At 49.7% G+C, this 23114-nt stretch overlaps 2 protein-coding genes across 3 annotated transcripts; both read right to left on the bottom strand.

Moving 5' to 3' along the window:
• Positions 1–578: 578 nt before the first annotated feature.
• Positions 579–11365, bottom strand: GPN2 (GPN-loop GTPase 2). The gene is made up of 5 exons (XM_017856353.1): positions 10559–11365; positions 9834–9990; positions 6934–7094; positions 5480–5610; positions 579–950 (listed from the first exon to the last, which is right to left on the bottom strand). The coding sequence occupies exons 1-5, from the start codon at positions 10967–10969 to the stop codon at positions 878–880; spliced, it is 933 nt and encodes a 310-aa protein (XP_017711842.1). The 5' UTR covers positions 10970–11365; the 3' UTR covers positions 579–877.
• GPATCH3 (G-patch domain containing 3) lies at positions 11365–22633 on the bottom strand. Of its 2 annotated transcripts, XM_017856352.1 has the most exons (8): positions 22133–22633; positions 19416–19840; positions 15453–15627; positions 14610–14669; positions 13899–14020; positions 13657–13784; positions 11888–12108; positions 11527–11616 (listed from the first exon to the last, which is right to left on the bottom strand). In XM_017856352.1, the coding sequence occupies exons 1-7, from the start codon at positions 22581–22583 to the stop codon at positions 11892–11894; spliced, it is 1578 nt and encodes a 525-aa protein (XP_017711841.1). In that variant the 5' UTR covers positions 22584–22633; the 3' UTR covers positions 11527–11616; positions 11888–11891. The 2 variants fall into 2 exon arrangements, with proteins under 2 accessions (XP_017711840.1, XP_017711841.1); XM_017856351.1 differs by having other exon boundaries at positions 11365–12108.
• Positions 22634–23114: the final 481 nt, after the last annotated feature.

Below are 23114 nucleotides of genomic sequence, written 5' to 3'. Positions count from 1 at the left end.
CCAGGATGGTCTCAATCTCTTGACCTTGTGATCTGCCTGCCTCGGCCTCCCAAAGTGCTGGGATTACAGGCATGAGCCACTATGCCCGGCCTTGAAGTAAACTTTTAACCACTACTGTAAATAGAAAACTAGTCAACATTTGTCAAAAATAGAATAAAACCGTAAAACAAATAAAATGAATATAAAACATAATAAAGGTCTAGCTAGGAAGTGTTGCCTGTGAAAGCTTGAAGTTTGAGGCTCTGTTAAAACTGAAAATATTGGGACACAGTGGCTCACACCTGTAGTCCCAGTTACTCAGGCGTCTCATGTGGGAGGACTGCTTGAGCTCAGGAGTTTGAGTCCAGCCTGGGCCATATAGTGAGACCTCATCTTTTTAAAAAACAAACAAACCTCAGAACCAAAAACTGAAGATTAATAAAAACACCTGACTAGAGACTGAATGTCAATCCTATGTGACTGAATGTGAATTATATGCTTTGGGGAAATACTGATTATTCCAAGGGAAGGTGACATTCCCTCATTCTTCCCCAAACCCCTGGGCCCGGAAGATTGAAGAACAGTTTGGAAGTCACAAAAAGTAGAAAATAAACTCTTGTATTGTAGCACATTCCGTCATAGCCTGAGTAGGACCAGTGCTCGACTTTCTGGTGGCAGGGCCCAGAGCTCACAGACACCACTGACAGTATGGTAGGTGTTCTGCTTGGCGCCATGTCTGGCTTTTTGGCCAGAAGTCCTTTGCAGAGCTCACTATCCCCTTGCCAGCCCACCAGCTCTCGCTGGGAGGACTTGCTCTTGGGTCTGCAGCCTGCATCAGGAGCCTCCACTTTCCCCAGTGCTGGGTTATGCATCCTGGTCTCCAGGGTCCACCTTGTTGCTATAGCTGCATGGCTTCCTGCTCCACTGACTGGTTCGAGGGTGCCAGGTACTTCTCCTGGATGCCCAGTGTGCTGAGAAAGGGTGCGTCAAGGCTGATAGCATAGGCAGAGGATGGGGAGCTGGTCTGGGCAGGATGTGACTTCCGCTGATGGCTACACTCCAACCATGTCCATCCCTCTCTTCCTCATAAATTATAGGGACCAATCAGGTATGAGAAGCCTCCAAAAACATCCAGACTCAAATGCTCCTCTAAGTGCCTCTTCCACACACTGCTGCGGATCAAAGGACTGAAGAGCGCTAACCTTCCAATGTTGTGTTATGGTACATGCTCTGGAGCCAGACCAAGTGGGTTCAAATCCTGATGATGTCTGGGTCTGGGGTTTGATGAGGAGATGGAGGTTAGCCATGGCTACGTTGGCTATGTTAGGACACCACAGCTGTTCTACTACCAAATGGCTCCAAAGTAAGAAACTGAGATTCTACACCCAGCAAAACCAAGGTTTGAACTGTTCTTCCAAAACATCCCGGGAGAGGGACCTTGGGCCTGTCGCCTCACTTATAAAAGGGGTTGAAATGAAGATTAAATGACCCTGCAAATAGAGTACGTAGCCCACCAAATGATGTTCAAGTTACAGACCTTTTTCTTTTTTTTTTTGAGACGGAGTCTCACTCTGTCACAAAGCTGGAGTGCAGTAGCGTGATCTCGGCTCATTGCAACCTCCAACTCCTGGTTCAAGCAACTCTCCTGCCTCAGCCTCCAGAGTAGCTGGGACTACAGGCACCTGCCACCACACCCAGCTAATTTTGTATTTTAGTAGAGATGGGGTTTCACCATGTTGGCCAGGATGGTCTCGATTTCCTGACCTCGTGATCTGCCCACCTCGGCCTCCCTAAGTGCTGGGATTACAGGTGTGAGCCACCATGCCCGGCCCTTATAGGCCTTTCTTTACTGTCTCTATGAATCCATCAACCAAAATCCATCTCACCCCTACTCAGATTGACTCTCAACTGGTGCCCCTTCCCAGTGACTTTTCCACAGCAGATACTGCCTTATTTCTGTGCAAGTTGGCCCTGAAGATCACTGAGGATCAGTGAAATCCACCTTGCTTATCTCTGACCTAATGCCCACATTCCTCAGTAGGGCATACAAAGCCTCACCTCCTACCTGCCTACCTGTCTGGCCCCACTGCTGCTCCCCTCTCTGAATCCTTGCCCTGCTCACAAGTCATGCCATCCTACTTTTTTTTTTTTGAGATGGAGTGTCACTCTGTCACCCAGGCTGAAGTACTGTGGCACCATCTTGGCTCACTGCAACCTCCACCTCCCGGGTTCAAGCAATTCTCCTGCCTCAGCCTCCCAAGTAGCTGGAACTACAGGCGTGCACCACCACACCCAGCTAATTTTTGTATTTTTTAAATAGAAACATGGTTTCACCATTTGGCCAGGTGATTTGGCCTCCCAAGGTGCTGGGATTACAGGCATGAGCCACCATGCCCAGCCCTTACTTTTGGTCAAAAATAAATTTTTATACTTTAAAAAAGAGAGAGACAGATGGGGTCTCAACTATGTTGCCCAGTCTGGTCTCAAACTCCTGGCCTTGAGCAATCCTCCCACCTTTTAACTCCCAACGTGTTGGAATTACAGGCATGAAGCCATTACACTTGGCCCATGCCATCTTATTTGCAACCCTCAAAACCTGTCTCAACTTTGAACCTCTATGCTTTTGCATATACTATTCTCTTTAACTTGAATTCCCTTTCCTTCTTCATTAGACTGGCTAACCTTCACCTTGAAATGATGCAACTCACGTGCCATGACTCCATAAAGCTTTCCTTACCCACCTACCCTTCAGCAGAGCTGACCGCTCCCTTCTTTGTATCAGTCCCTACTCTCTTATAGAGAGCTGCTGAATCCTTTTTTTTTTTTTTGAGACGGAGTCTTGCTCTGTCGCCCAGGCTGGAGTGCAGTGGCAGTCTTGGCTCACTGCGAGTTCCGCCTCCCGGGTTCATGCCATTCTCCTGCCTCAGCCTCCTAAGTAGCTGGGACTACAGGCACCTGCCATCACACCCAGCTAATTTTTTGTATTTTTAGTTGAGACAGGGTTTCACTGTGTGAGCCAGGATAGTCTCTAAAATCAGCACAAATGTATATGGTTAAAAATACCCTTGAAAATTCCTCAAATTATTTGTTAAATGCAGCATACATGGTTTTGTGAATAGAATCCTTTATATATATGAATACATAAAGTAACGTACAGATGCTCCCTGACTTATGATGGGGTCACATCCTGATAAACCCATCCCAAATCAAAAATATCTTAAGTCGAAAATGCATTTAATACACATAACCTACCACACATCACAGTTTAGTCTCACCTACCTTAAATATTCTTAGAACACTTACGTTAGCCTGCATTTGGGCAAAATTATCTAACACAAAGCCTGTTTTATAATAAAGTATTGAATATCTCATGTAATTTACTGAATACTGTACTGAAAGTGAAAGAATGATTGATAGGTACCAAAAGTACGATTTCTACTGAATGCATATAGCTTTCACGCTATTGTAAAGTTGAACCATCGTAAGTTGGGAACCATGTGCATGGTGTACAAAATATTACAACACTATTTAAATTGCTCCTCCCAGCCTAGGCTGCATGGTGAAACCCTGTCTCTACTGAAAAAAAAAAAAAGAGAAGAAAAAAAAGCCAGGCGTGCTGGCTCACACCTGTAATCCCAGCACTTTGGGAGGGCGAGGTGTCTCAAAGACACAGAGTCTTGCTCTGTTGCCCAGGCTGGAGTGCAGTGACACAATCTCAGCTCACTGCAAGTTCCACCTCCTGGGTTCACGCCATTCACCTGTCTTGGCCTCCCCAGCAGCTGGGACTACAGGTTCATGCTGCCATACTTGGCTAATTTTTTGTATTTTTAGTAGAGACGGGTTTCACCTTGTTAGCCAGGATGGTCTCGATCTCCTGACCTTGTGATCCGCCCGCCTCAGCCTCCTAAAGTGCTGGGATTACAGGTGTGAGCCACCGCGCTCGGCCAAAAGTCCATCTTAAATTAAAAAAAAAAAAAATTGCTCCTCCCCTCCTTTGCTGAGCACATGCAGTCCAATTGGCCTACATTAACTGCAGGTGTCACACAGCTCCTTAGTACCTTCACCAGGGACTGCACACTCTACTACCATTATTTGTAAGTCATTCCTGCAACCCCCGCCCCATGAGCTTTGTTTCCCACATATGGCTCGACACAGATCAGTAAGCACTGGCTGGAATTCTTTTCCCCTACACCTTAAGACTCTTGAGTCCCCCTTGTCTCCAGCATGCTGCGTAGATGCTGAATCTGTGACAGCATCAGTCTAGAGGGCCTGGACTTTCCTGTCCTGCTTCACACAGGGCCTCTGTGACCTGATGGACACCTACCCATAACCTTGGCTCCAGCCTCACTAGTCACTAACCAAGCCCCAAAGTCTGGCTCCCTCTTGGATAGCTCTGGATGTCCCATGGACCCCTGAACACAGCACATCTGCCAGCTCTTGTCCCTTTTATCCATGTGACAAACCTGCCCCCTCCTCCTTTTCCTGCCTCAGTGATTAGTAAAACCACCCATGCACTGTCTAAGCCAGAGATTGTGGGAAGCTAAATTCTGCTCCAGCTATATCTACCCATTCAGTCACTGACTCTTATAGTCTATCTCTTTAGTATTTTTCCATTCCACACCTTTCTATTCTCACTACAAATTTTTCAGCCCTTCTCACCTAACAAGACTGTAAAACTCTTCTGCCCCCAATCACATCCCTTAAATGCATTTTCCACAATTGCAGGGGCTTTCCTAAAATGTACATCTGATCGTGTCACACCCTGTTCAACAGTACTGCTTGAATACTGGTTCCCACTGCCCACTCATGAACTGAAGTCCATATTCCTTAGTAGGGCACTCAGGCCCCTCCCTCAGCAGCCCTGCCTGCACCTCTGCAAAGTCCTTTCCTCTTCACATGCAACACAGGAGGCAACTGGACCTCCTGCATCTCTCCCAAATGACCAATGCCCTCTCATTTCTGGACCTCTGTATTTGTTGCTCCTACTGATCAGTATTGTCCCTTGTCCTCAGTACAACCAACTCTGAAGCCAAGGGACCACTTTTGCACATGAGAGACAGTCATTAGGAAGCCCAACTGATCAATATGAATCAGTCATCCATGGCTGGGTGCGGTGGCTCACGTCTGTAATCCTAGCACTTTGGGAAGCTGAGACGGGTGGATCACCTGAGGTCAGGAGTTCCAGATCAGCCTGGCCAACATGGTGAAACCCCGTCTCTACTAAAAATACAAAAATTAGCTGGGCACAGTGGCACATGCCTGTAACCCCAGCTACTCGGGAGGCTGAGGCAGGAGAATCGCTTGAACCTGGGAGGCAGAGGTTACAGTGAGCCAAGATTGCGACATTGTGCAATCCAGCATGGGAAATAAGAACGAAACTCCCTCACCAAAAAAAAAAAAAAAAAGGTCACCCAGAAGGATGATGACTGCACCTCCTGTGGCCATTCCTGAGCCCCATGTCTCACCCTCTCCGCTATGGCCAGGAAGCTGGCAAGGATACGAAGAGAAATGGAAGTCGGCTCCCATTGCAGCAGACATCATGGCCTCTAGGCTTCGCTGCTCTTGGGCTCCAAAACAGTATCCATTGGCTTTATCCACAGCCTGCAGGACTCGCTGGATGCTCTCCTTGTCCTGAGCAGGGAGGAGAGAAACAGTTTTGTGAGTGAAACAGAAGTGTGTAAAACTGCTTGCAATCTCCAAATATACCTTCCTCCATCTTGCCTCTGTACATATAGCTTTCTTGGCCTGGAGTAGTTCTACATGTCCCCAAAGGCTGGATAAATCCCATGTTTTCTGACCACCAACTCACTCAGATTAGAACAGATAAGCTCCCCTATGCACATCCATAGTCCCCTGGGTTTACACCTATTGTACATATAACAAATGCCTATTAACTCACCTGCCTCCCCTACCTCTTAGGGCCAGATCATCTGTCGCAGTATTCCCAGTGCCTGGCACAGTACTTCTCTTAAGCAGATATCCAATAAATATGCATGTTTTAAATCTATAACTGGGACAGGTGCGGTGGTTCACGCCTGTAAAGCCTAGCACTTTGGGAGGCTGAGGCAGGTGGATCACTTGAGGTCAGGAGTTTGAGACCAGCCTGGCCAACATGGTAAAACCCTGTCTATACTAAAAATACAAAAATTAGCTGGGCATGATGACAGATGCCTGTAATCCCAGTTACTTGAGAGGCTGAGGCAGGAGAATCGGTTGAACCCAGGAGGTGGAGGTTGCAGTGAGCCAAGATCACGCCACTGCACTCCATCCTGGGCGACAGAGTGAGATTCCATCACACACACACAAAAAACTATAACTGTTTCCTCATCCATATACAGTAATAAAAACAGTCTATATATCACATGGTGGGAAGGACAAAGCAAAATTACTTATGTCTAGTCCTTAGCACAGTGCCCAGCACAGAAAGCCATAAATAAGAGATAACTGTTATGATTGATATTATAGAGTTCATCTCCTCATATAAGTGTGGCATTAGAAGTGAGGAGACAAGTTAGCTCAAGTTCACCCACTGCAGAAAGGAATCTAATATGTACCTGCGTCTCCCAGGTTATCTCTGCAGGGTAAAGGTGAGAGGCACAGGGGTTGGGTACCACTTTGCAAAGTCAACAGACAGTTGCCCAGTTGAATGGGCTTAAGAGACTTGTCCCTGGTCCTGGTCAAGTTTCTTGCTGATGACTTTCTGAACTCACCCATTTTCATACTGAGGAGGGAACATGTGAAGAAAGGATCCAGCAAAACAGAATAGACAGGCAAAAGTTTAGTCCACTCCTTTACTGGAATTCTGCCCCTACAGCAGCCCCTGGTCCTGAAACTAAGATTACTCAGTGATAGTCAACCCAGGGCAAAGACCATTGTTTAAGCCCTCAAAGCATCCTGTGCTTTTGGCTTGGTGAATCCCAGGCACTGTCAGAGTCCTGTCTTAGCCCCCAGTACCTGGATGTTCAGAGGGATAAAGGAGACCAGGCTATAGTCTTCGATGAGTTGCACTAGCTTCTCATTGAGCTGGCGGTAGTGGCGGAAGAAAGGGTCAGAAGCCAGGTGGTCAAGCAGGTAGGAGAGGTCCAGAACCTCTGTGTAGTAGTCCAGGTTGAAGGCTAAAGAGAGAAAACAGTGTTCAGGAGCAACCAGTATCAGGCTAAAGACCTGAGGACGAGGTTCGTTTTTCTTTTTTTCCTTTGTGTCTTCATGCACTCAAGTATTACTTGACACAGTAAAATGAAGTTACTAAGAAAAAAAGCTTTTGGTTTTACCCTGCTGGCTGTGCTATTTACTAGCTATATAGGCAGGTACCTACTTCATAGCACTGTCGTGAAGATTAAATGCTATAAACCCCAGTGTCTGGTACAGAGAAGTGCTTGATCAACAACTGCAAACAGGCTGGGCATAGTGGCTCAGTGGCTCACACCTGTAATCCCAGCACTTTGGGAGGCCGAGGTGGGTGATGACCTGAGGTCAGGAGTTCAAGACCAGGCAATATGGTGAAACTCCATCTCTACTAAAAATACAAAATTAGCCGGACCTGGTGGCACATGCCTGTAATCCCAGCTACTCGGGAGGCTGAGGCAGGAGAATCGCTTGAATCTGGGAGGCAGAGGATGCAGTGAGCTGAGATTGCACCACTGCACTCCAGCCTGGGCAACAAGAGCGAAACTGTCTCAAAAATAAATAAATAAATAAAGTTGCAAATAATGATATCAAACATGTACCAAGAACTGTGCATGGTTGTCCTCACCTCACAGAGCTCATAGTCAGGTCATACCCTCAGGACCTGGCATGTACACTGCAAAGACTCTGTAAATGGTTAAACTGAATAAATGCTACATTCTAGCAGGGTAGCCTCCTGGGTATATCACTTTGCTTTTCTGAGCCAGTTATTTCATAATGTAAAATAAGGACTAGATGATGCTGAGGTCCCTGATTCGGTTTTATAAATCATTTCCCACTAAAAGAAGTAAGTTGCACCTCCCCCTAGTGGCCTGTTTCTGCCCAGAAAACTTAAGTATCTGGGCTCCTTGGCAGATCTATCCTAAAGTGAGCTGAGGACTCTACATAACTCTATGTCCAGACTAGAAGCTAGCTGGCTCCCTGGACAAGGTCCTGACACCTCCCTTTCCCAACAACCTCCCTACTGCTCATGTGCTGGTCATTTTATCTGTCTTCTCTAGGTTCCTTTGTGGCTAGAGATGCTATTTAGGGAACAACATCCCCAGTTTAGGAGAGTGCTAATTTTTTTTTTTTCTTTTTTGAGATGGAGTCTCGCTCTGTCGCCCAGGCTGGAGTGCAGTGGCACGATCTCAGCTTACTGCAAGCTCTGCCTCCCGGGTTCACACCATTCTCCTGCCTCAGCCTCCTGAGTAGCTGGGACTACAGGCGCCTGCCACCACATCCACCACATCCAGCTACCTTTTCGGTTTTTTTTTTTTTTTGAGACAGAGTCTTGCACTGTTGCCCAGTCTGGGGTGCAGTGGTACGATCTCGGCTCACTGCAAGCTTCACCTCCCGGGTTCACGCCATTCTCCTGCCTCAACCTCCTGAGTAGCTGGGACTACAGGTGCCCGCCACCACGCCTGGCTAATTTTTTGTATTTTAGTAGAGACGGGGTTTCACCGTGTTAGCCAGGATGGTCTCGATCTCCTGACCTCGTGATCTGCCTGCCTCAGCCTCCCAAAGTGCTGAGATTACAGGTGTGAGCCACCGCGCCTGGCCTAAGTTTTTTCTTTTTTTTTTTTTTGAGATGGAGTTTCACTCCTGTTGGCCCAGGCTGGGAGGTGGCAAAATGGCGTGGGAAATCTCAAGCTTCACTACAACCTCCCGCCTCCCCGGGTTCCCCAAGTGATTCTCCTGCCTCAGCTTCCCGAGTAGCTGAGATTACAGGCATGCGCCACCATGCCTGGCTACTTTTTTGTATTTTTAGTAGAGGTGGGGTTTCTCGATGTTGGTCAAGCTGGTCTCGAACTCCTGACCTCAGGTGATCTGCCCACCTCAGCCTCCCAAAGTGCTGGGATTACAGACGTGAGCCACCACGCCCGGTCGAGAGTACTAATTTGTCAAGAAAAGAAAACTGGCCACTGGGACTCTAGCCAACTCCCCTCATACCAGCCCACTTCAATCTTCCCTATTTTGTCCCTGGCCTCCCACCCCTTCTCTGTCTCTCTGCCATGTGAGAATATAGCCTCCTTCTGTGAGGACAGGAGGAGGCTGTCTAGGAGCCAGGAAGCAGGCTCTCACCACACACCAGATCTGCTTGTATCTTGATCTTGGACTTACCAGCCTCCACAACTGTGAGAAATAAATATTTATTGGCTAAGCCATCTGGTCTATGGTATTTTTGTGATGGCAGCACAAACTGACTAAGACAAGGCCTTTATCCCTACTGGTGCCTCTGCATAGAACAGTCCTCCCTTGGCTGGCTCCTTCTCACCATTCACGTCTCAGCTCAGATGCCACTGCCTCAGAGCAGAAGTGAGAAACTGAGGTCCAGAGAGATGAACTGACTTACCCAGATCACACGGTGATTCAGTGGCAGAGCCAGAATTCAAACTCATGCCTGTTTTATTCCAAAGCTCACTCACCTCACTCCCAAATATTCACTGTCATATCACTTTTATTCCTTTGTAATACCTAACACCATCTGTAGCTCTCTCGTCTCCAAAATCTACACAACGGTATCTAGCACAGAGTGGCACAAAATAAACTGACAGGAGTCAGAACCTGCCTGTGGTTACTATCAGCAGACCACACAAGGCACCAGAGGCAGCTACCTTCAGCTGAGATGTCTGCTTCATTCTAGCCCAGCTGCTGCCCTGCTCTTCACCTGGAACAGAAGCTCTTACCCAGCTTCCCATAATGCTCAATGAGGTCCATCTTGGAAAGGAGGTTGATGTGGGGCAGCTCCACGTGCAGCATGGTGGCCAGGGAGGTACACAGTACTGAAATGAACTTGGCAGGGTCTGTGCAGTAGTGAGAATCCACCAGGTGGACGGCAGTCAGCTGGGAGGGAAGAGACAGGGTCAGAGTGGCCTGGAGAAACAGGAATCAGCATTCCCTCATGATAATGAGGGCTTGAGGACAGAGGGGAAGCTTTCCGCATTAGTCTCCTTCTGCCTCTGTTTCTTTCTAATAACTACCCTTGTTTCCTTCTCCCAGGAAATAGGAGGCTTTTTTTTTTTTTCTTACAAAAATGTCTTGCACTGAGCCTCCCAGTTGGCAAGGGGTTTAAATCCCATGGCATCTGACTCCACTCTTTCATTTACTTTTGCCCACCAATTTACAACAATCTCCATGACACTTTCTACATTAACCCCTTCCATACTTCCGAAATCGCCAAGTTAGCTACTAACACCCATTTCACACGTGAGTAAACTGAGGTTCAGAGTGATGAACTGACTTACCAACACCACACAGCGAGTCAGTAGCAGAACCAGATTTTGAACTCATGCCAGTTTTACTCCAAAGCACCTCAGCCCCTACGTCCCTGTGTGACATGGGGGTGTGGCGTCTGTCCTCCCTGTCTCAGTTACTCCATCCGCAAAATGGTCCTCCCCTCCCTGAGACTCACCCTGAGGTCCCACTGCGCCATTTGGGAGAAGATGCTGCGCAGGGCGCCGTGATGCGTGCAGAGCTCCACTTGTCCTGGGCAGTCGAAGAGGAAGTAGTGGCCGCGGAGGGGGTCGAGCTTGGCACGCAGCCAGTCCAGGTTGGCTTCCAGGTACTCCATGCAGTAGAGCAGGCCGCCGTTGGGCCCCAGGCGCAGCGCGTCCATCACGTCGCCCAGCCCCACCAGCTCGCCCACGTCCACGGCACACTCGTACGGCAGCCCCTCGTTGGCCGGGTCCAGGTTCACCACGGCCACGCGCCGGCCCAGCGCGCGCAGGAACTCACTCATGCCCAGGCAGTACGTGGTCTTCCCTGAGCCCGGCGGGCCGATCACCGCCTGCCCGAAGGCCGTGGTCGGAGCGGCCCCCGCCATGGGCCACCCACCGCCCGGAGCAGGTCAGCTCAGAGGGAAAACGGGGCGAGCAGCCGCACCGGAGACGAGACTGAGGGCGAGGGACCCAGGACGTATACCTCGTTGGCGGCCAGCGTCACTCGCCTCAGGCAGAACAGCGGGGACAGCGTCGCCCAAGCAGAGTTAACGGGCCGGTATTAACTAGACTAACTCGACTTCCGGACAGCGTCGGAAGTGGCGGGCCAAAGAGAGGAAGTCCCGCCCTCACGGCGGGGCGTAGCTCGACGCCGAGGGGCGGGCGGCGCAGCCGCGTTTTTATTGCGGGGAATGGGTCGAATGTGGGGTCTTTGCGAGAAAAATCTCTCTCGGAATTTCCCTGACCTTCCTTCAGACTCGAATTAGAAAAGAAAGGGAACTCCAGTAGTAACCGTCTTTATTATTCCGTGACGTCGCACACCCAAGCCACTTCCCGCGGACGCTCTGCTGCAGTCCCACCTAGTGAGGGTGGAGGCGGTGAAGGGCCCGCCCAAGGCCGGCTCTTCCAAGCACCACAAATCCTCTCCTCGTCGAGGTCCCTTTCCCCCTCTTTGTGGCCTTCGTCGGGACACCTTCAGAGTCCCCAAGGAAGGCTGTGCTGATAGCCTCACTCAATCCAGCTTTTCAAGGTTCTGCAGACGGCAAAGGGCAAGCCCAGAGACTAGGGTTAGAGACCAAAGACAATCGGTCGTTACCCCTAGTATCCAAGGGGAGGGGACGGGAGGGGCTTTTGTAAAATGCCCGAGGTAGAGAATCGACAGGCAGGCAGGCTCAGAGCAAAGCACCCTGAACCAGCCACGAAGACTGCTGCTCCCAGACTCCTTTCTGCTTCAGTGGTAGATGAGGCCGGGGCAGAGGGTTCTTATGTAGCTATGAGTGATTCTGACCAACGAAGCCCCCAACCTGGTCAGTCAGGCAATGAGGGGCTGTCTGAAGTACAACTGGAACCCCTCACAAAGGCCATGTCTGTCCGAAACTTCATGCTGGTGGGTGGCTGGCGGCGGAGCAGTGACTCCATCTGGTCCTGGGGTAGAGGCTCATCATAGATGGTGGAGATGAGCCCCAGGCCATTTCTACGGGGCCTCTTCAGTTGCCCAAATGGCTGTAGCTTCTCTCCATGGTACCTGGATAAAAACGGGCCCTCAGTGAGAAGGCTGCTCTCAAGTTCCAGTTACAGGGGTTGAGAGAAGACGGGGAAGTAGCTACTACATGTGGTTTGTCCAAAGACAGAGGCTTTAAATATGGGTCTTTGCTCTCCAGCCCTCTTATCTAGCCATTGACAGTGCCAGCAAGAAGGGACCTCAGATAAAATTTTCATTCTGTCACTACAGACTTCCTAATAGTAACCATCAAGTCCAAACTCCTCCAACAAAGGGTATGAATGATCTTGTTAAGCCTTAGGGCTCAGTCTTTAAAAAAAAAAAAAAAAAAAAAAAAGATTTACTTATTATTTATTTATTTATTTTTTTGCAAGGACAGGGTCTCACTATGTCACCCAGCTGGATCTGTAAATGCGCGTGATCTCAGGCTCACTGGCAACCCTCCACCTCCTGCGGTTCAAGTGATTCTTCTGCCTCCAGAGTAGCTGGGACTACAGGTGCATTGCCACTATGCCCAGCTAATTTTTTTTTTTTTTTTTTTTGAGACGGAGTCTCCCCTGTCGCTCAGGCTGCGAGTGCAGTGGCCAGATCTTCAACTCACTGCTAAGCTCCGGCCTCCCCGGGTTTTACGCCCATTCTGCTGCCTCAGGCCTGGCGCGAGTAAGCTGGGATGACTACAGGCGCCCGGCCACCGTCACCCGGCTAGTTATTTGTAATTTTTTTTCAGTAGAGACGGCAGTAGAGACGGGTTTCACCGTATTAGCCAGGATGGTCTCGATCTCCGACCTCGTGATCCGCCCGTCTCAGCCTCCCAAAGTGCTGGGGATTACAGGCTTGAGCCACCGCGCCCGGGATTTTTTTTTTTTTTTTTTTTTTGCGATAGAGTCTTCCTCTGTTGCCTAGGCTAGAGTGCAGTGGTGCGATCTCGGCTCACTGCAACCTCAGCCTCCTGGGTTCAAGTGACTCTCCTGCCTCAGCCTCCCGAGTAGCTGGGATTACAGGTGCCCACTACCGTGCCCAGCTAATTTTTTGTATTTTTAGTAGAGACAGGATTTCACCATCTTAACCAGGCTGGTCTCAAACTCCTGATCTCATGATCCACCCGCCTCAGCATCCCAAAGTGCTGGGATAAGAGGCGTGAGCCACCACACCCGGCTAATTTTTGTATTTTTAGTAGACTGGGTTTCACCATGTTGGCCAGGCTGGTCTCCAACTCCTCACCTCAAATGATCCGCCCACCTCAGCCTCCCCAAAGTGTTATGATTACAGGTGTGAGCCACCACGCCCGGGCTTTTTTTTTTTTTTTTTTAATTAAATAGAGACAGTCTCACATGTTGCCCAGGCTGGTTTCAAACTGGGCTCAAGGAATCCTACTACTTGAGCCTCCCAAAGTGTTAGGATTACAGGCTTGAGCCACCGCACCTGGCCCAGATTCAATTTTCCCTCTTAACTCTGTTTTGAAGTTCATCCTGCAAGAGTACTCAGCACCCATGCCAAAACCAGTGGGAAGAGGGAAACCAGGGCATAGCTGAAAGGCTTGGGCCCCCAGGGAAGTCCCTCAGCCACACTTACCCCAATCCACGCTTGCATCTGGGGTGTTGGCCATCACCATCCAGGGCCTCAGGCACCCCTGAACACCTGCTGCCCAGGCCCTGGCCCTCAGCCCAGCCCTGCCGCTCCATCACCTTCCGCCCAATGCCCTGCAGAGTGAAGGGATAAGATTCAAGAAATAGGACTCCTGCTGGGAGCAGGCTGAATGGGGATGGGAGAAGGAAAAGAGAGGGGTCCATGGGGTGGGCACAGTGCTCACTCACCTTGGTGTGGCGCTCAAAGGTGCCCACCTGGCGTTCGATCACAGAGCCGTCTTCCTGCCCATCTCGGAGTCTCTGTTCCAGACGCATTTGGAGAGAGTCTCGGGCATCCTTGTCTCCACCATCTGAGGAACCAGAGCTCAGTTTATGGAAGCGTCCCTCTCAAAGAAGGGGGAAGAATCAGGTTTCTAGGTCCCCCTCATAAGATTGACTTATTCATTTAATGGTGTTCTGTATCTCTCTCAGAGTGCGAGCTCCCCAAAAGTAGGAACCATGGTTCTCCCCAATCACACAGATGAGAAGATTGTGGTGCAGAAAAGTAACAGAGTCAACGAATGACAGAGAGAGGATTAGAACCCAGGTCTTCTCCCCTCCCCCACTTGGCTATTTCCCCCACCCAGGTCATTTTCTCTTCTAAAATCTAAACCCTTACTAGAGCCTGAGTTCCTCACCAGCCACCTACCAGGGCCTGACCATCAGACCCAGAGCCCCTGAGGACTATCTGTCCCTCGTCCTCCTCCAAGAAAGGAAGAAGGCTCTGTCCAAAACTAGCACTTAATGTACACAACCAAAGATGTTTTAAGAGGAATGCTCTCAGTGGGCTACCCCAAGGGAATGGTTCCCTGTCTCAGCCTTTGCTAGCTCTGGAAAAGTGTCACTGCAAGGCCAGGGCACCCGTTTCACCTCCCAGTATTGCCATTCCTTGCCCAGTACCTCTGTCATAGTACACGCTCACGTCCACATCCCAGTCATCAGCTGTCTGTTCATCAAAATCTGCAGGGATAGAAAAGCATCCAACAGAGTGCAATAAGGACTTTCAGTTCTATTGAGAGGTAAACCTAGAGTTGTTTGGCTTTTTTTTTGAGACAGAGTCTCGTTCTGTCGCCAGGCTGGAGTGCAGTGGCGTGATCTTGGCTCACTGCAACCTCTGCCTCCCGGGTTCAAGCGATTCTCCTGCCTCAGCCTCACAAGTAGCTGGGACTACAGGTGCACGCTACCACACCCAGCTAATTTTTTAATTTTTCGTAGAGACAGGGTTTCACCATGTTGGCCAGGATGGTCTCGATCTTTTGATCTTGTGATCTGCCCAACTCAGCCTCCCAAAGTGCTGGGATTACAGGCGTGAGCCACCGTGCCCAGCGGGGCATTTGTTTATTTTAGAGAAGGTCTCACTCTGTCCCCCAGGCTGGAATAAAGTGGTGGGTTCATAGCTCACTGCAACCTTGAACTCCTGGGCTCAAGTGATCCTCCTGCCTCAGTCTCTTGAGTAGTTCGGACTATAGGCATGAGCCACTGCACCCAGTTTGTTTGTTATTTTAAGATCCTTCCTCTGGGAGGGTTATTCAGAACTTGCAGGGGGCGGGGGGAGCATTTTCTCTCCATCTCACTGATCCCCACTCTTAAAAAGGATGATTGGTCTCTCATATACAATAAAGGTCAGCCTGTTCCCTAGCCTTTTGTTTGGGCTCACCACTAGGGAATTTACTGTGCAGAACAGGGAACCCCAAGAGAATGCAGCAGGGGTCACCCCTGCCTTTGCCTGGGTACCAGCATTACCTCCTTCTTCCTCCTGCCAGAACTGGGCATCGGTATAAAACACCAGGCCAGAGCCACCCTTCTCCCACTTGAGCTCAATCTCCTCCTCAAAGAGCTGTTCAGTGGTCCGCTCCTGCCCGGTCACGTCCTCATGCAGCGCTTCATGCCGTTCCCATTCCTCACCCCGGTCATCGTCCTAAAAGGCAGGGAGAGGTGATCTGCCTGAGCTTCCTGACCTCATGCCCAGAGGGAGGGAAGCTCAGGGCACAGGAGGCACGTGTGGCAAGCCTCAGCCCCATTCCTTCGAATTTCTCCAAGAAGCAGCACATATTTGGCCCCCGACCAACACATGTCTCTAGCCCCTGATAATTCTCAACATAGTTTGCTCCTGTCCCCACAAGCCTCACTCACCTCTGTGCTTTTGGCCATGTCTTTCCCTGCCTGAAATACCCACTTTCCTCTCCCACACCCTTCTCTTCTCCACTTGGTTAAATCCTCCTCGTCCCTCAAGTCCTACAGCCTACATGAAGCCCCCCGAACTTAGGCCCACAGCTCTCGCACCAGTCTCTGAACTCTCAATGCTAATCAGTACACACTGGTTAGGCCTTTTTATGTGACATCACAAAGAAAGAATGGACAAGAACGCTTATTGTCTCTGGTGTGTCAGGCCCTTCCCATAGCTTAGCTCCTTTAATCATCACAACAACCCTGTGAGATAAGTACCATTATTCCCATTCTACAGATGACAAAACCTAGGTTCGGAGAAGTAAAACGTTATTTGTTCAAAAGAGTACGCTGAGGGAGCAGACGAGCCAGTAATGCAAACCCGGGTGGCCACATCCAGTTGCAGTATCTCCAGATGCTGGTTCTTTCTCTTCAGGGAGATTTTAGGCTCTTTGAGGGCAGGAAATGGGTCTTAGAATGCCTTCGGAATCCTACACTAGCCCTTGGCTTGACTGGATTTGTGGAATGATAGAATGATTCCTGGCTTGAAACCCTGCAGGCCTTCAAGTACTGAAGAAAAGTCAGGATGGGGCCAGACACAGTGGCTCACGCCTGTAATCCCAGCACTTTGGGAGGCCAAGGTGGGAGGATCCCTTGAGCTCAGGGGTTCAAGACCAGTTTAGGCAACAAGACAAAACCCTATCTCTACTAAAAATACAAAAATTAGCCAAGTGTGGTGATGTGTGAGTGTAGTCCTAGCTACTGGGGAAGCTGAGGTGAGAGGATGGCTTGAGCCCAGGGAGTTGAAGGCTGCAGAGAGCCGAGATTGCACCACTGCACTCCAGCCAGGGCAACAGAACCACAGCCTGCTTCAAAAAAAAAAAAAAGGAAGGAAGGAAGGAGAGAGAAGAGGGGAGGGAGGGGAAGTCAGGATAGTCAGGATGGTACCACACTAAGGATGTGGTCCAGATATCTTAGCAATTTTGGCTGGGAGCTTTTTTGTTTGTTTGTTTTTTTGAGACGGAGTCTCGCTCTGTCGCCCAGGCTGGAGTGCAGTGGCCGGATCTCAGCTCACTGCAAGCTCCGCCTCCCGGGTTTACGCCATTCTCCTGCCTCAGCCTCCTGAGTAGCTGGGACTACAGGCGCCTGCCACCTCGCCTGGCTAGATTTTGTATTTTTTTAGTAGAGACGGGGTTTCACCATGTTAGCCAGGATGGTCTCGATCTCCTGACCTCGTGATCCACCCATCTCGGCCTCCCAAAGTGCTAGGATTACAGGCGTGAGCCACCACACCCAGCTGGCTGGAAGCTTTGAAACATGGGTGAATTACTTTTTACCCAGGGTATACATTTTTTAAAAACTTTTCCCAACAAATCACACCTTACTGATTTTTTTTTTTTTGAGACGGAGTCTTGCTTTGTCGCCCAGGCTGGGGTGCAGTGGCCGGATCTCAGCTCACTGCAAGCTCTGCCTCCCGGGTTTACACCATTCTCCTGCCTCAGCCTCCTGAGTAACTGGGACTACAGGCGCCCGCCACCTCACCCGGCTAGTTTTTTGTATTTTTTAGTAGAGACGGGGTTTCACTGTGTTAGCCAGGATGGTCTCGATCTCCTGACCTCGTGATCCGCCCGTCTGGGCCTCCCAAAGTGCTGGGATTACAGGCTTGAGCCACCGCGCCCGGCCCACCTTACTGATTTTATGGATGTGCAACCAAGTCTGGGGAAAGGAACCAAAGAAATGTCTATGTCACTAATAAAGTGAGAGTAGAGGCTACTGTTCAATCTGCTGCCTCGAGGTCCGAAAATAGAGATGACTGCTCAGTCACATCATGACAGCACGCAGAGGTTAGGGAAGAAGCAAGAACTGGGCTCACATCCTAGCTCGACCTCTATTTCCTGAGATGATCTTAGACAAGTCACTGCACATGTCTTGGTCAGCACATTTTCATCTCTGAAAATGAATTCGCCTTATCTGGTCTTTCACAGGGAAATTTTTTTTTTTTTCTCAGCTCACTGCAACCCCCGCCTCCCGGGTTCAAACGATTCCATGCCCAGCTGGAAATAATTTTTAAAAGAGAAAAAATGGGCCTGGCGCAGTGGGTCATGCCTGTAATCCCAGCACTTTGGGAGGCCAAGGCAGGCGGGTCACGAGGTCAGGAGATTGAGACTCTTCCTGGTTAACACGGTGAAACCCCGCCTCTACTAAAAATACCAAAACAAAAACTAGCCGGGCTTGGTGGCACAAGCCTATAGTCCCAGCTTACTCGGGAGGCTGAGGCAGGAGAATCACTTAAACACCAGAAGGTGGAGGTTGCAGTGAGCCGAGATCGCACCACTTCACTCCAGCCTGGGTGACACAGCGAGACTCAGTCTCAAAAAAAAAGAAAAAATGAATAAAAAGGAACCATCCTGGCTGGGCGCGGTGGCTCACACCTATAATCCCAGCACTTTGGGAGGCTGAGGCAGGCAGATCACGAGGTCAGGAGATCGAGACCATCCTGGCTGACACGGTGAAACCCCGTCTCTACTAAAAATACAAAAAATTAGCCAGGCGTGGTGGCGGGCGCCTGTAGTCCCAGCTACTCTGGAGGCTGAGGCAGGAGAATGGCGTGAACCCAGGAGGCGGAGTTTGCAGTGAGCTGAGATCCCACCACTGCACTCCAGCCTGGACAACAGAGCGAGGTTCCATAAAAAAAAAAAAAAAAAAGAACCATCCTTATATATCCCTTCCAAGGGAGTGAAAAATAAGACCCACTTCCGAATATTCTGGTAAAAGCTCTGAACCATCTCCCTAGAGAAATACAGAAACACAGCCGGGCGCGGTGGCTCAAGCCTGTAATCCCAGCACTTTGGGAGGCTGAGACGGGCGGATCACGAGGTCAGGAGATCGAGACCATCCTGGCTAACACGGTGAAACCCCGTCTCTACTAAAATACGAAAACTAGCCGGGCGAGGTGGCGGGCGCCTGTAGTCCCAGCTACTCTGGAGGCTGAGGCAGGAGAATGGCGTAAACCCGGGAGGCGGAGCTTGCAGTGAGCTGAGATCCGGCCACTGCACTCCAGCCTGGGTGACAGAGCGAGACTCCGTCTCAAAAAAAAAAAAAAAGAAATACAGAAACACACATGCAAATGTAGTTTTACATTCCTTCTCAGACTCCTTGGAACCCTCCTGAGGACCCCAGGGTAAGAACCCTTGTAACAGGCCAGGCACAGTGGCTCACGCCTGTAATCCCAGCACTTTGGGAGGCCAAGGTGGGTGGATCACGAGGTCAGGAGATTTAGACCTTCCTGGCTAACACGGTGAAACCTCGTCTCTACTAAAAATATTTAAAAAATTAACCGGGCGTGGTGGCGGGCGCCTGTAGTCCCAGCTACTCGGGAGGCTGAGGCAGGAAAATGGCTTGAACCCGGGAGGCGGAGCTTGCAGTGAGCAGAGACCGCACCACGACCGCACCCTTGTAATGGACAATTGAAAAGTGGTATTATTAATGCCTTTGGCCTCTTTCAGCTGCCAGCAGAACAGGGTAGCACACTGTACTCACGTCATCTGAGTGCAACTCTTCTTCCTCTTCCTTCCTTGCTTCTTCCTCAGGCTCTCCACAGGGGCTGGCTGGTGTATCTGCCAGGCAGGTTCCCTGGGGTATTTCCTCACCCTCTGCTGTATACACAAGCTCTTCCTGCTCCACAGTCTCTGCGTCCTCATACTCAAAAGGCACATTGCCGTAGCGCCGGGAGGAACCTGTCTTGGGGAACTGGAGCTGCAGCTGGGTGATGATCCGAGGGGGTAGGCGGCAGGCCCGGATCAACTCCAGAAAAACCCGCAGGGGAGTCCCCACATTCCCATTGGGCATCAGCACTGGTGGGTTCAGCTCTGGCAGTTGCTTCAGGTCAGCCAGGGTGAAGGCTTCATTCTCAGCTTTCCGACTCTGCATTTCCTTCCGGGTCTTGAAGGGAAAGGAGCCCAAACCTTGGGAAGGAGGGAGAATAGATCTTGAAACCCAGAAGCCTCCAGCAACACTTGAGCCAGAAATTGGCCAATGTTTAAATCTATTAGCCTTTCCCTAGTAAACAGACTTAAGACAAAATAAAAATAAATACATCCAGGCTGACACAGTGGCTCACGGTTGTGATCCCAGCACTTTGGGAGGCTGAGGCAGGAGGATTGCTTGAACTCAGGATTTCAAGACCAGCCTGGGCAACATGGTGAGACCCTTATCTCTACAAAAAATTAAAAAATTAGCTGGGAGTGGTGGTGCACCCTGTGATCCCAGCTCCTTGGGAGGCTGAGGCAGGAGGACTACTTGAGCCTGGGAAGTGAGGCTGTAGTGAGCCGAGACTGCACCACTGCATTCCATCTCGGGTGACAGAGTACCCTGTCTCAAAAATAAATAAATAATAAAATAAATCCATTAGCCTTATGCTGTTCCTCCCTCTCAGACTTCTCCAGGTCTTTTCATCTCTCCCCAAGCAGAACTGCAGAACTACCTAGCAGTTTCATGTCATTTCTCATCACCTTGGCTGGGCATACAAGTTTCTTCCGGCTCTCGCTCCTGATGACCTTCTTTTTGTTTCTTTCTTTTTTTTTTTTTTCTGAGACAGATTCTCACTCTGTCACCCAGACTGCAGTATGCAGTTGTGCGATCTCAGCTCACTGCAACCTCCGCCTCCCGGGTTCAAGTGATTCTTGTGTTTCAGCCTCCCAAGTAGCTGGGATTACAGGCATGTGCCACCATGCCTGGCTGATTTTTGTATTTCTAGTACAGACAGGGTTATGCCATGTTGTCCAGGCTGGTCCTGGCCTCAAGCAATCCACCCATCTGATGACCTTTTGATTCTCAACTGTCACCAACTCCCACCTCCTGCATGTCTTCATACCATGTGCTTCAGCCACAACAAATAATTTTTCTCCTAATTTCTTTTTTTCCTCCTCCTTCTTTTCTTTTTTTTTTTTTTTTTGAGATGGGGTCTCGTTCTGTCACTCAGGCTGGAGTACAGTGGCACAATCTTGACTCACTGCAACCTCCACCTCCTGGGCTCAAGCGATTCCCCTACCTCAACCTCGCAAGTAGCTGGGACTACAGGCATGCGCCACCACAACCGGTTAATTTGTATTTTTGGTAGAGATGGGGTTTCACCATGTTGCCCAGGCTGGTATTGAACTCCTGAGCTCAAGAGATCCGCCCACCTGCACCTCCCAAAGTGCTGGGATTACAGGCACGAGCCACTACAACCTGGCCCACAATGAACAATTTAGCATGCCCTGAAAGTTTCACGGACTTTCAAATCTGTGTCTTTGCAAATGCCATTTACCTTGAAACCCAGAAACACCATTCTCTCCTATTAACTCCTATTTATTTTTCAAGACCCAGATGGAAAGTCATATTTCATGATCCGTCTAGGAAGTCAGTTTCTCCCTTCTCTGTCATCTCACAGCACTTAGTGATAAACAGTATAGGCTCTGGAACAGATGCCTAGGTTTGTTGTAGCCCTGACACTAACTCTGTAACCTCAGGCAAGTCACATAACTTCGCTTCCCTCAGTTTCTTCACCTATAAAATGGGAGAAACAATAGCTCCTATCTCATAGGACTGTTGTGAGGGGTAAGAAAACAAAAGGCTTAGAACAGTGCCTACTAAATACACAGAGTGCTCAGCCAATGCTAACAATTAGAATGACATCTCTGTGGCAATTACCTTTTTCCAAATCTCTTCCTTTGTGGATTCTGAGCACACACTATGTGCAACTGTTCTCTGCATACCCAGCTAGTCACACTAGGTCTAGCAATATAAGCATCTGTTGAATGTGTGAACTGGAGGGCTCTGACACTGTCCTGTTTCCCCATCAAACTGATTGCCCATAAAAGTGGGAGCTGTCCAGAGAAAAGATTGTCTCTTCATTTGCATCTTACTGAAAGGACTGGGTAGGAAGCACAGAGAGAGAGCAGGAGAGAAAGACAGTAAGAAGGTTAGAGACTGGATTTCCTTTTTTCCTTCTGTGTTAGTGCAAAATCAACCCCTTGGATAGAGAAAGGGTCTCAGAAGAGACCTAACAAAATGAAAGCTCTTCCGAATAAGCCTCTCCGGTTTATTTTTCTCCATGCATTGAACTAACTCCCTGCAAGTTGAGCCTGAAGCTGTCTAGAATATGACCTAAACTCCTAGAGTCCTAACCAGATGCCTGACTTATCCTCACCACTCTTCTGACAAGGTGCCTCTGTTCCAGGCCCGTAGGCCCAGTCTACTAACTTTCTCACTCTTACCTGATGCCTCCGTAGGTAGCCGAAGTCTGCGGATGAGACAGCGACCCGGTAGCCAAGTCCCGTGAGAATCCAGCCACCGGCGGCCCGAGTACATGCGAAGAAGCCTCTGAGCTTGAGCCAACCCCCTTACCGAGATGACGCAGCAGCAGGTGGGGGTCTGGATCGGAGTAGAGTCTCGAGTGGAGAGAGGCCGGACATCGGTGGCCGAAGTCTGGGCGAGAAGCTGGCCCCCAGCGGCTGGGTCCGTAGGAGTTAGGGCAGAGTTAGGAGCGGCCTGCGGAGGGGCCCGCTCAGGCCGATGCCGGTAGTGGAAACAGAGGAAGCCACCGCCGCGCTCTTCTCGGAACTGGCTAAAGTAGCTTCGTAAATGGGCCGAGCGCAACACGGAGGGGATACCACTCACTACCAGGTAAACTGTCGCTTCCTCCTCTGCCTCGCCGGGCACCGCCATGTTGGATTGTCACATGATCTGCTGGAACCAAGTCTCAAGTCTCGCGAAAACACCGCGAGCAACGCTCCAGCGTCTGCGTTGCGAGATTGTGAAAATTCTAACTAGTCCGTTGGTGTTGGGGTTGTGGAATCTGGAGCCGCAAGATCTGAAGTCTTCTGTATTCCTTTCCCACTGAGGGAAGCCGGCGATGATGGAAAAACTCACCTGGAAAATGGGGTCATAGAGTTCTTTCATAAAGCTCTAATGAGTACCAAATAAGAAGCCTGCGGGAAGGGTCATTTTTGAGGTATTTAATTGTGAATCTTGCACACCTAATCTCAACCTTCCTCAGTTCTGAACCTTTAGTCGTTCTTCCATTTATTTTTCCAAAATGTGTTGATGAACTCCCACAAATCGGTAAGAAAAAGATAACCCAGTAGAAAAATGTGCCACAGATACTTCACAAAAGTGGAAACACGCAGGTCCAATTTACAATGAAAGTGCTATGAGTTGCTAGAGGCTTACGTTAAAGAAAAGATGCGCAACTCAGTA

The sequence above is a fragment of the Rhinopithecus bieti genome, unplaced genomic scaffold (assembly GCF_001698545.2).
Source record: "Rhinopithecus bieti isolate Rb0 unplaced genomic scaffold, ASM169854v2 scaffold_41082, whole genome shotgun sequence".
NCBI lineage: Eukaryota > Metazoa > Chordata > Mammalia > Primates > Cercopithecidae > Rhinopithecus > Rhinopithecus bieti.
This window is presented reverse-complemented; position numbering and strand designations above follow the sequence as displayed.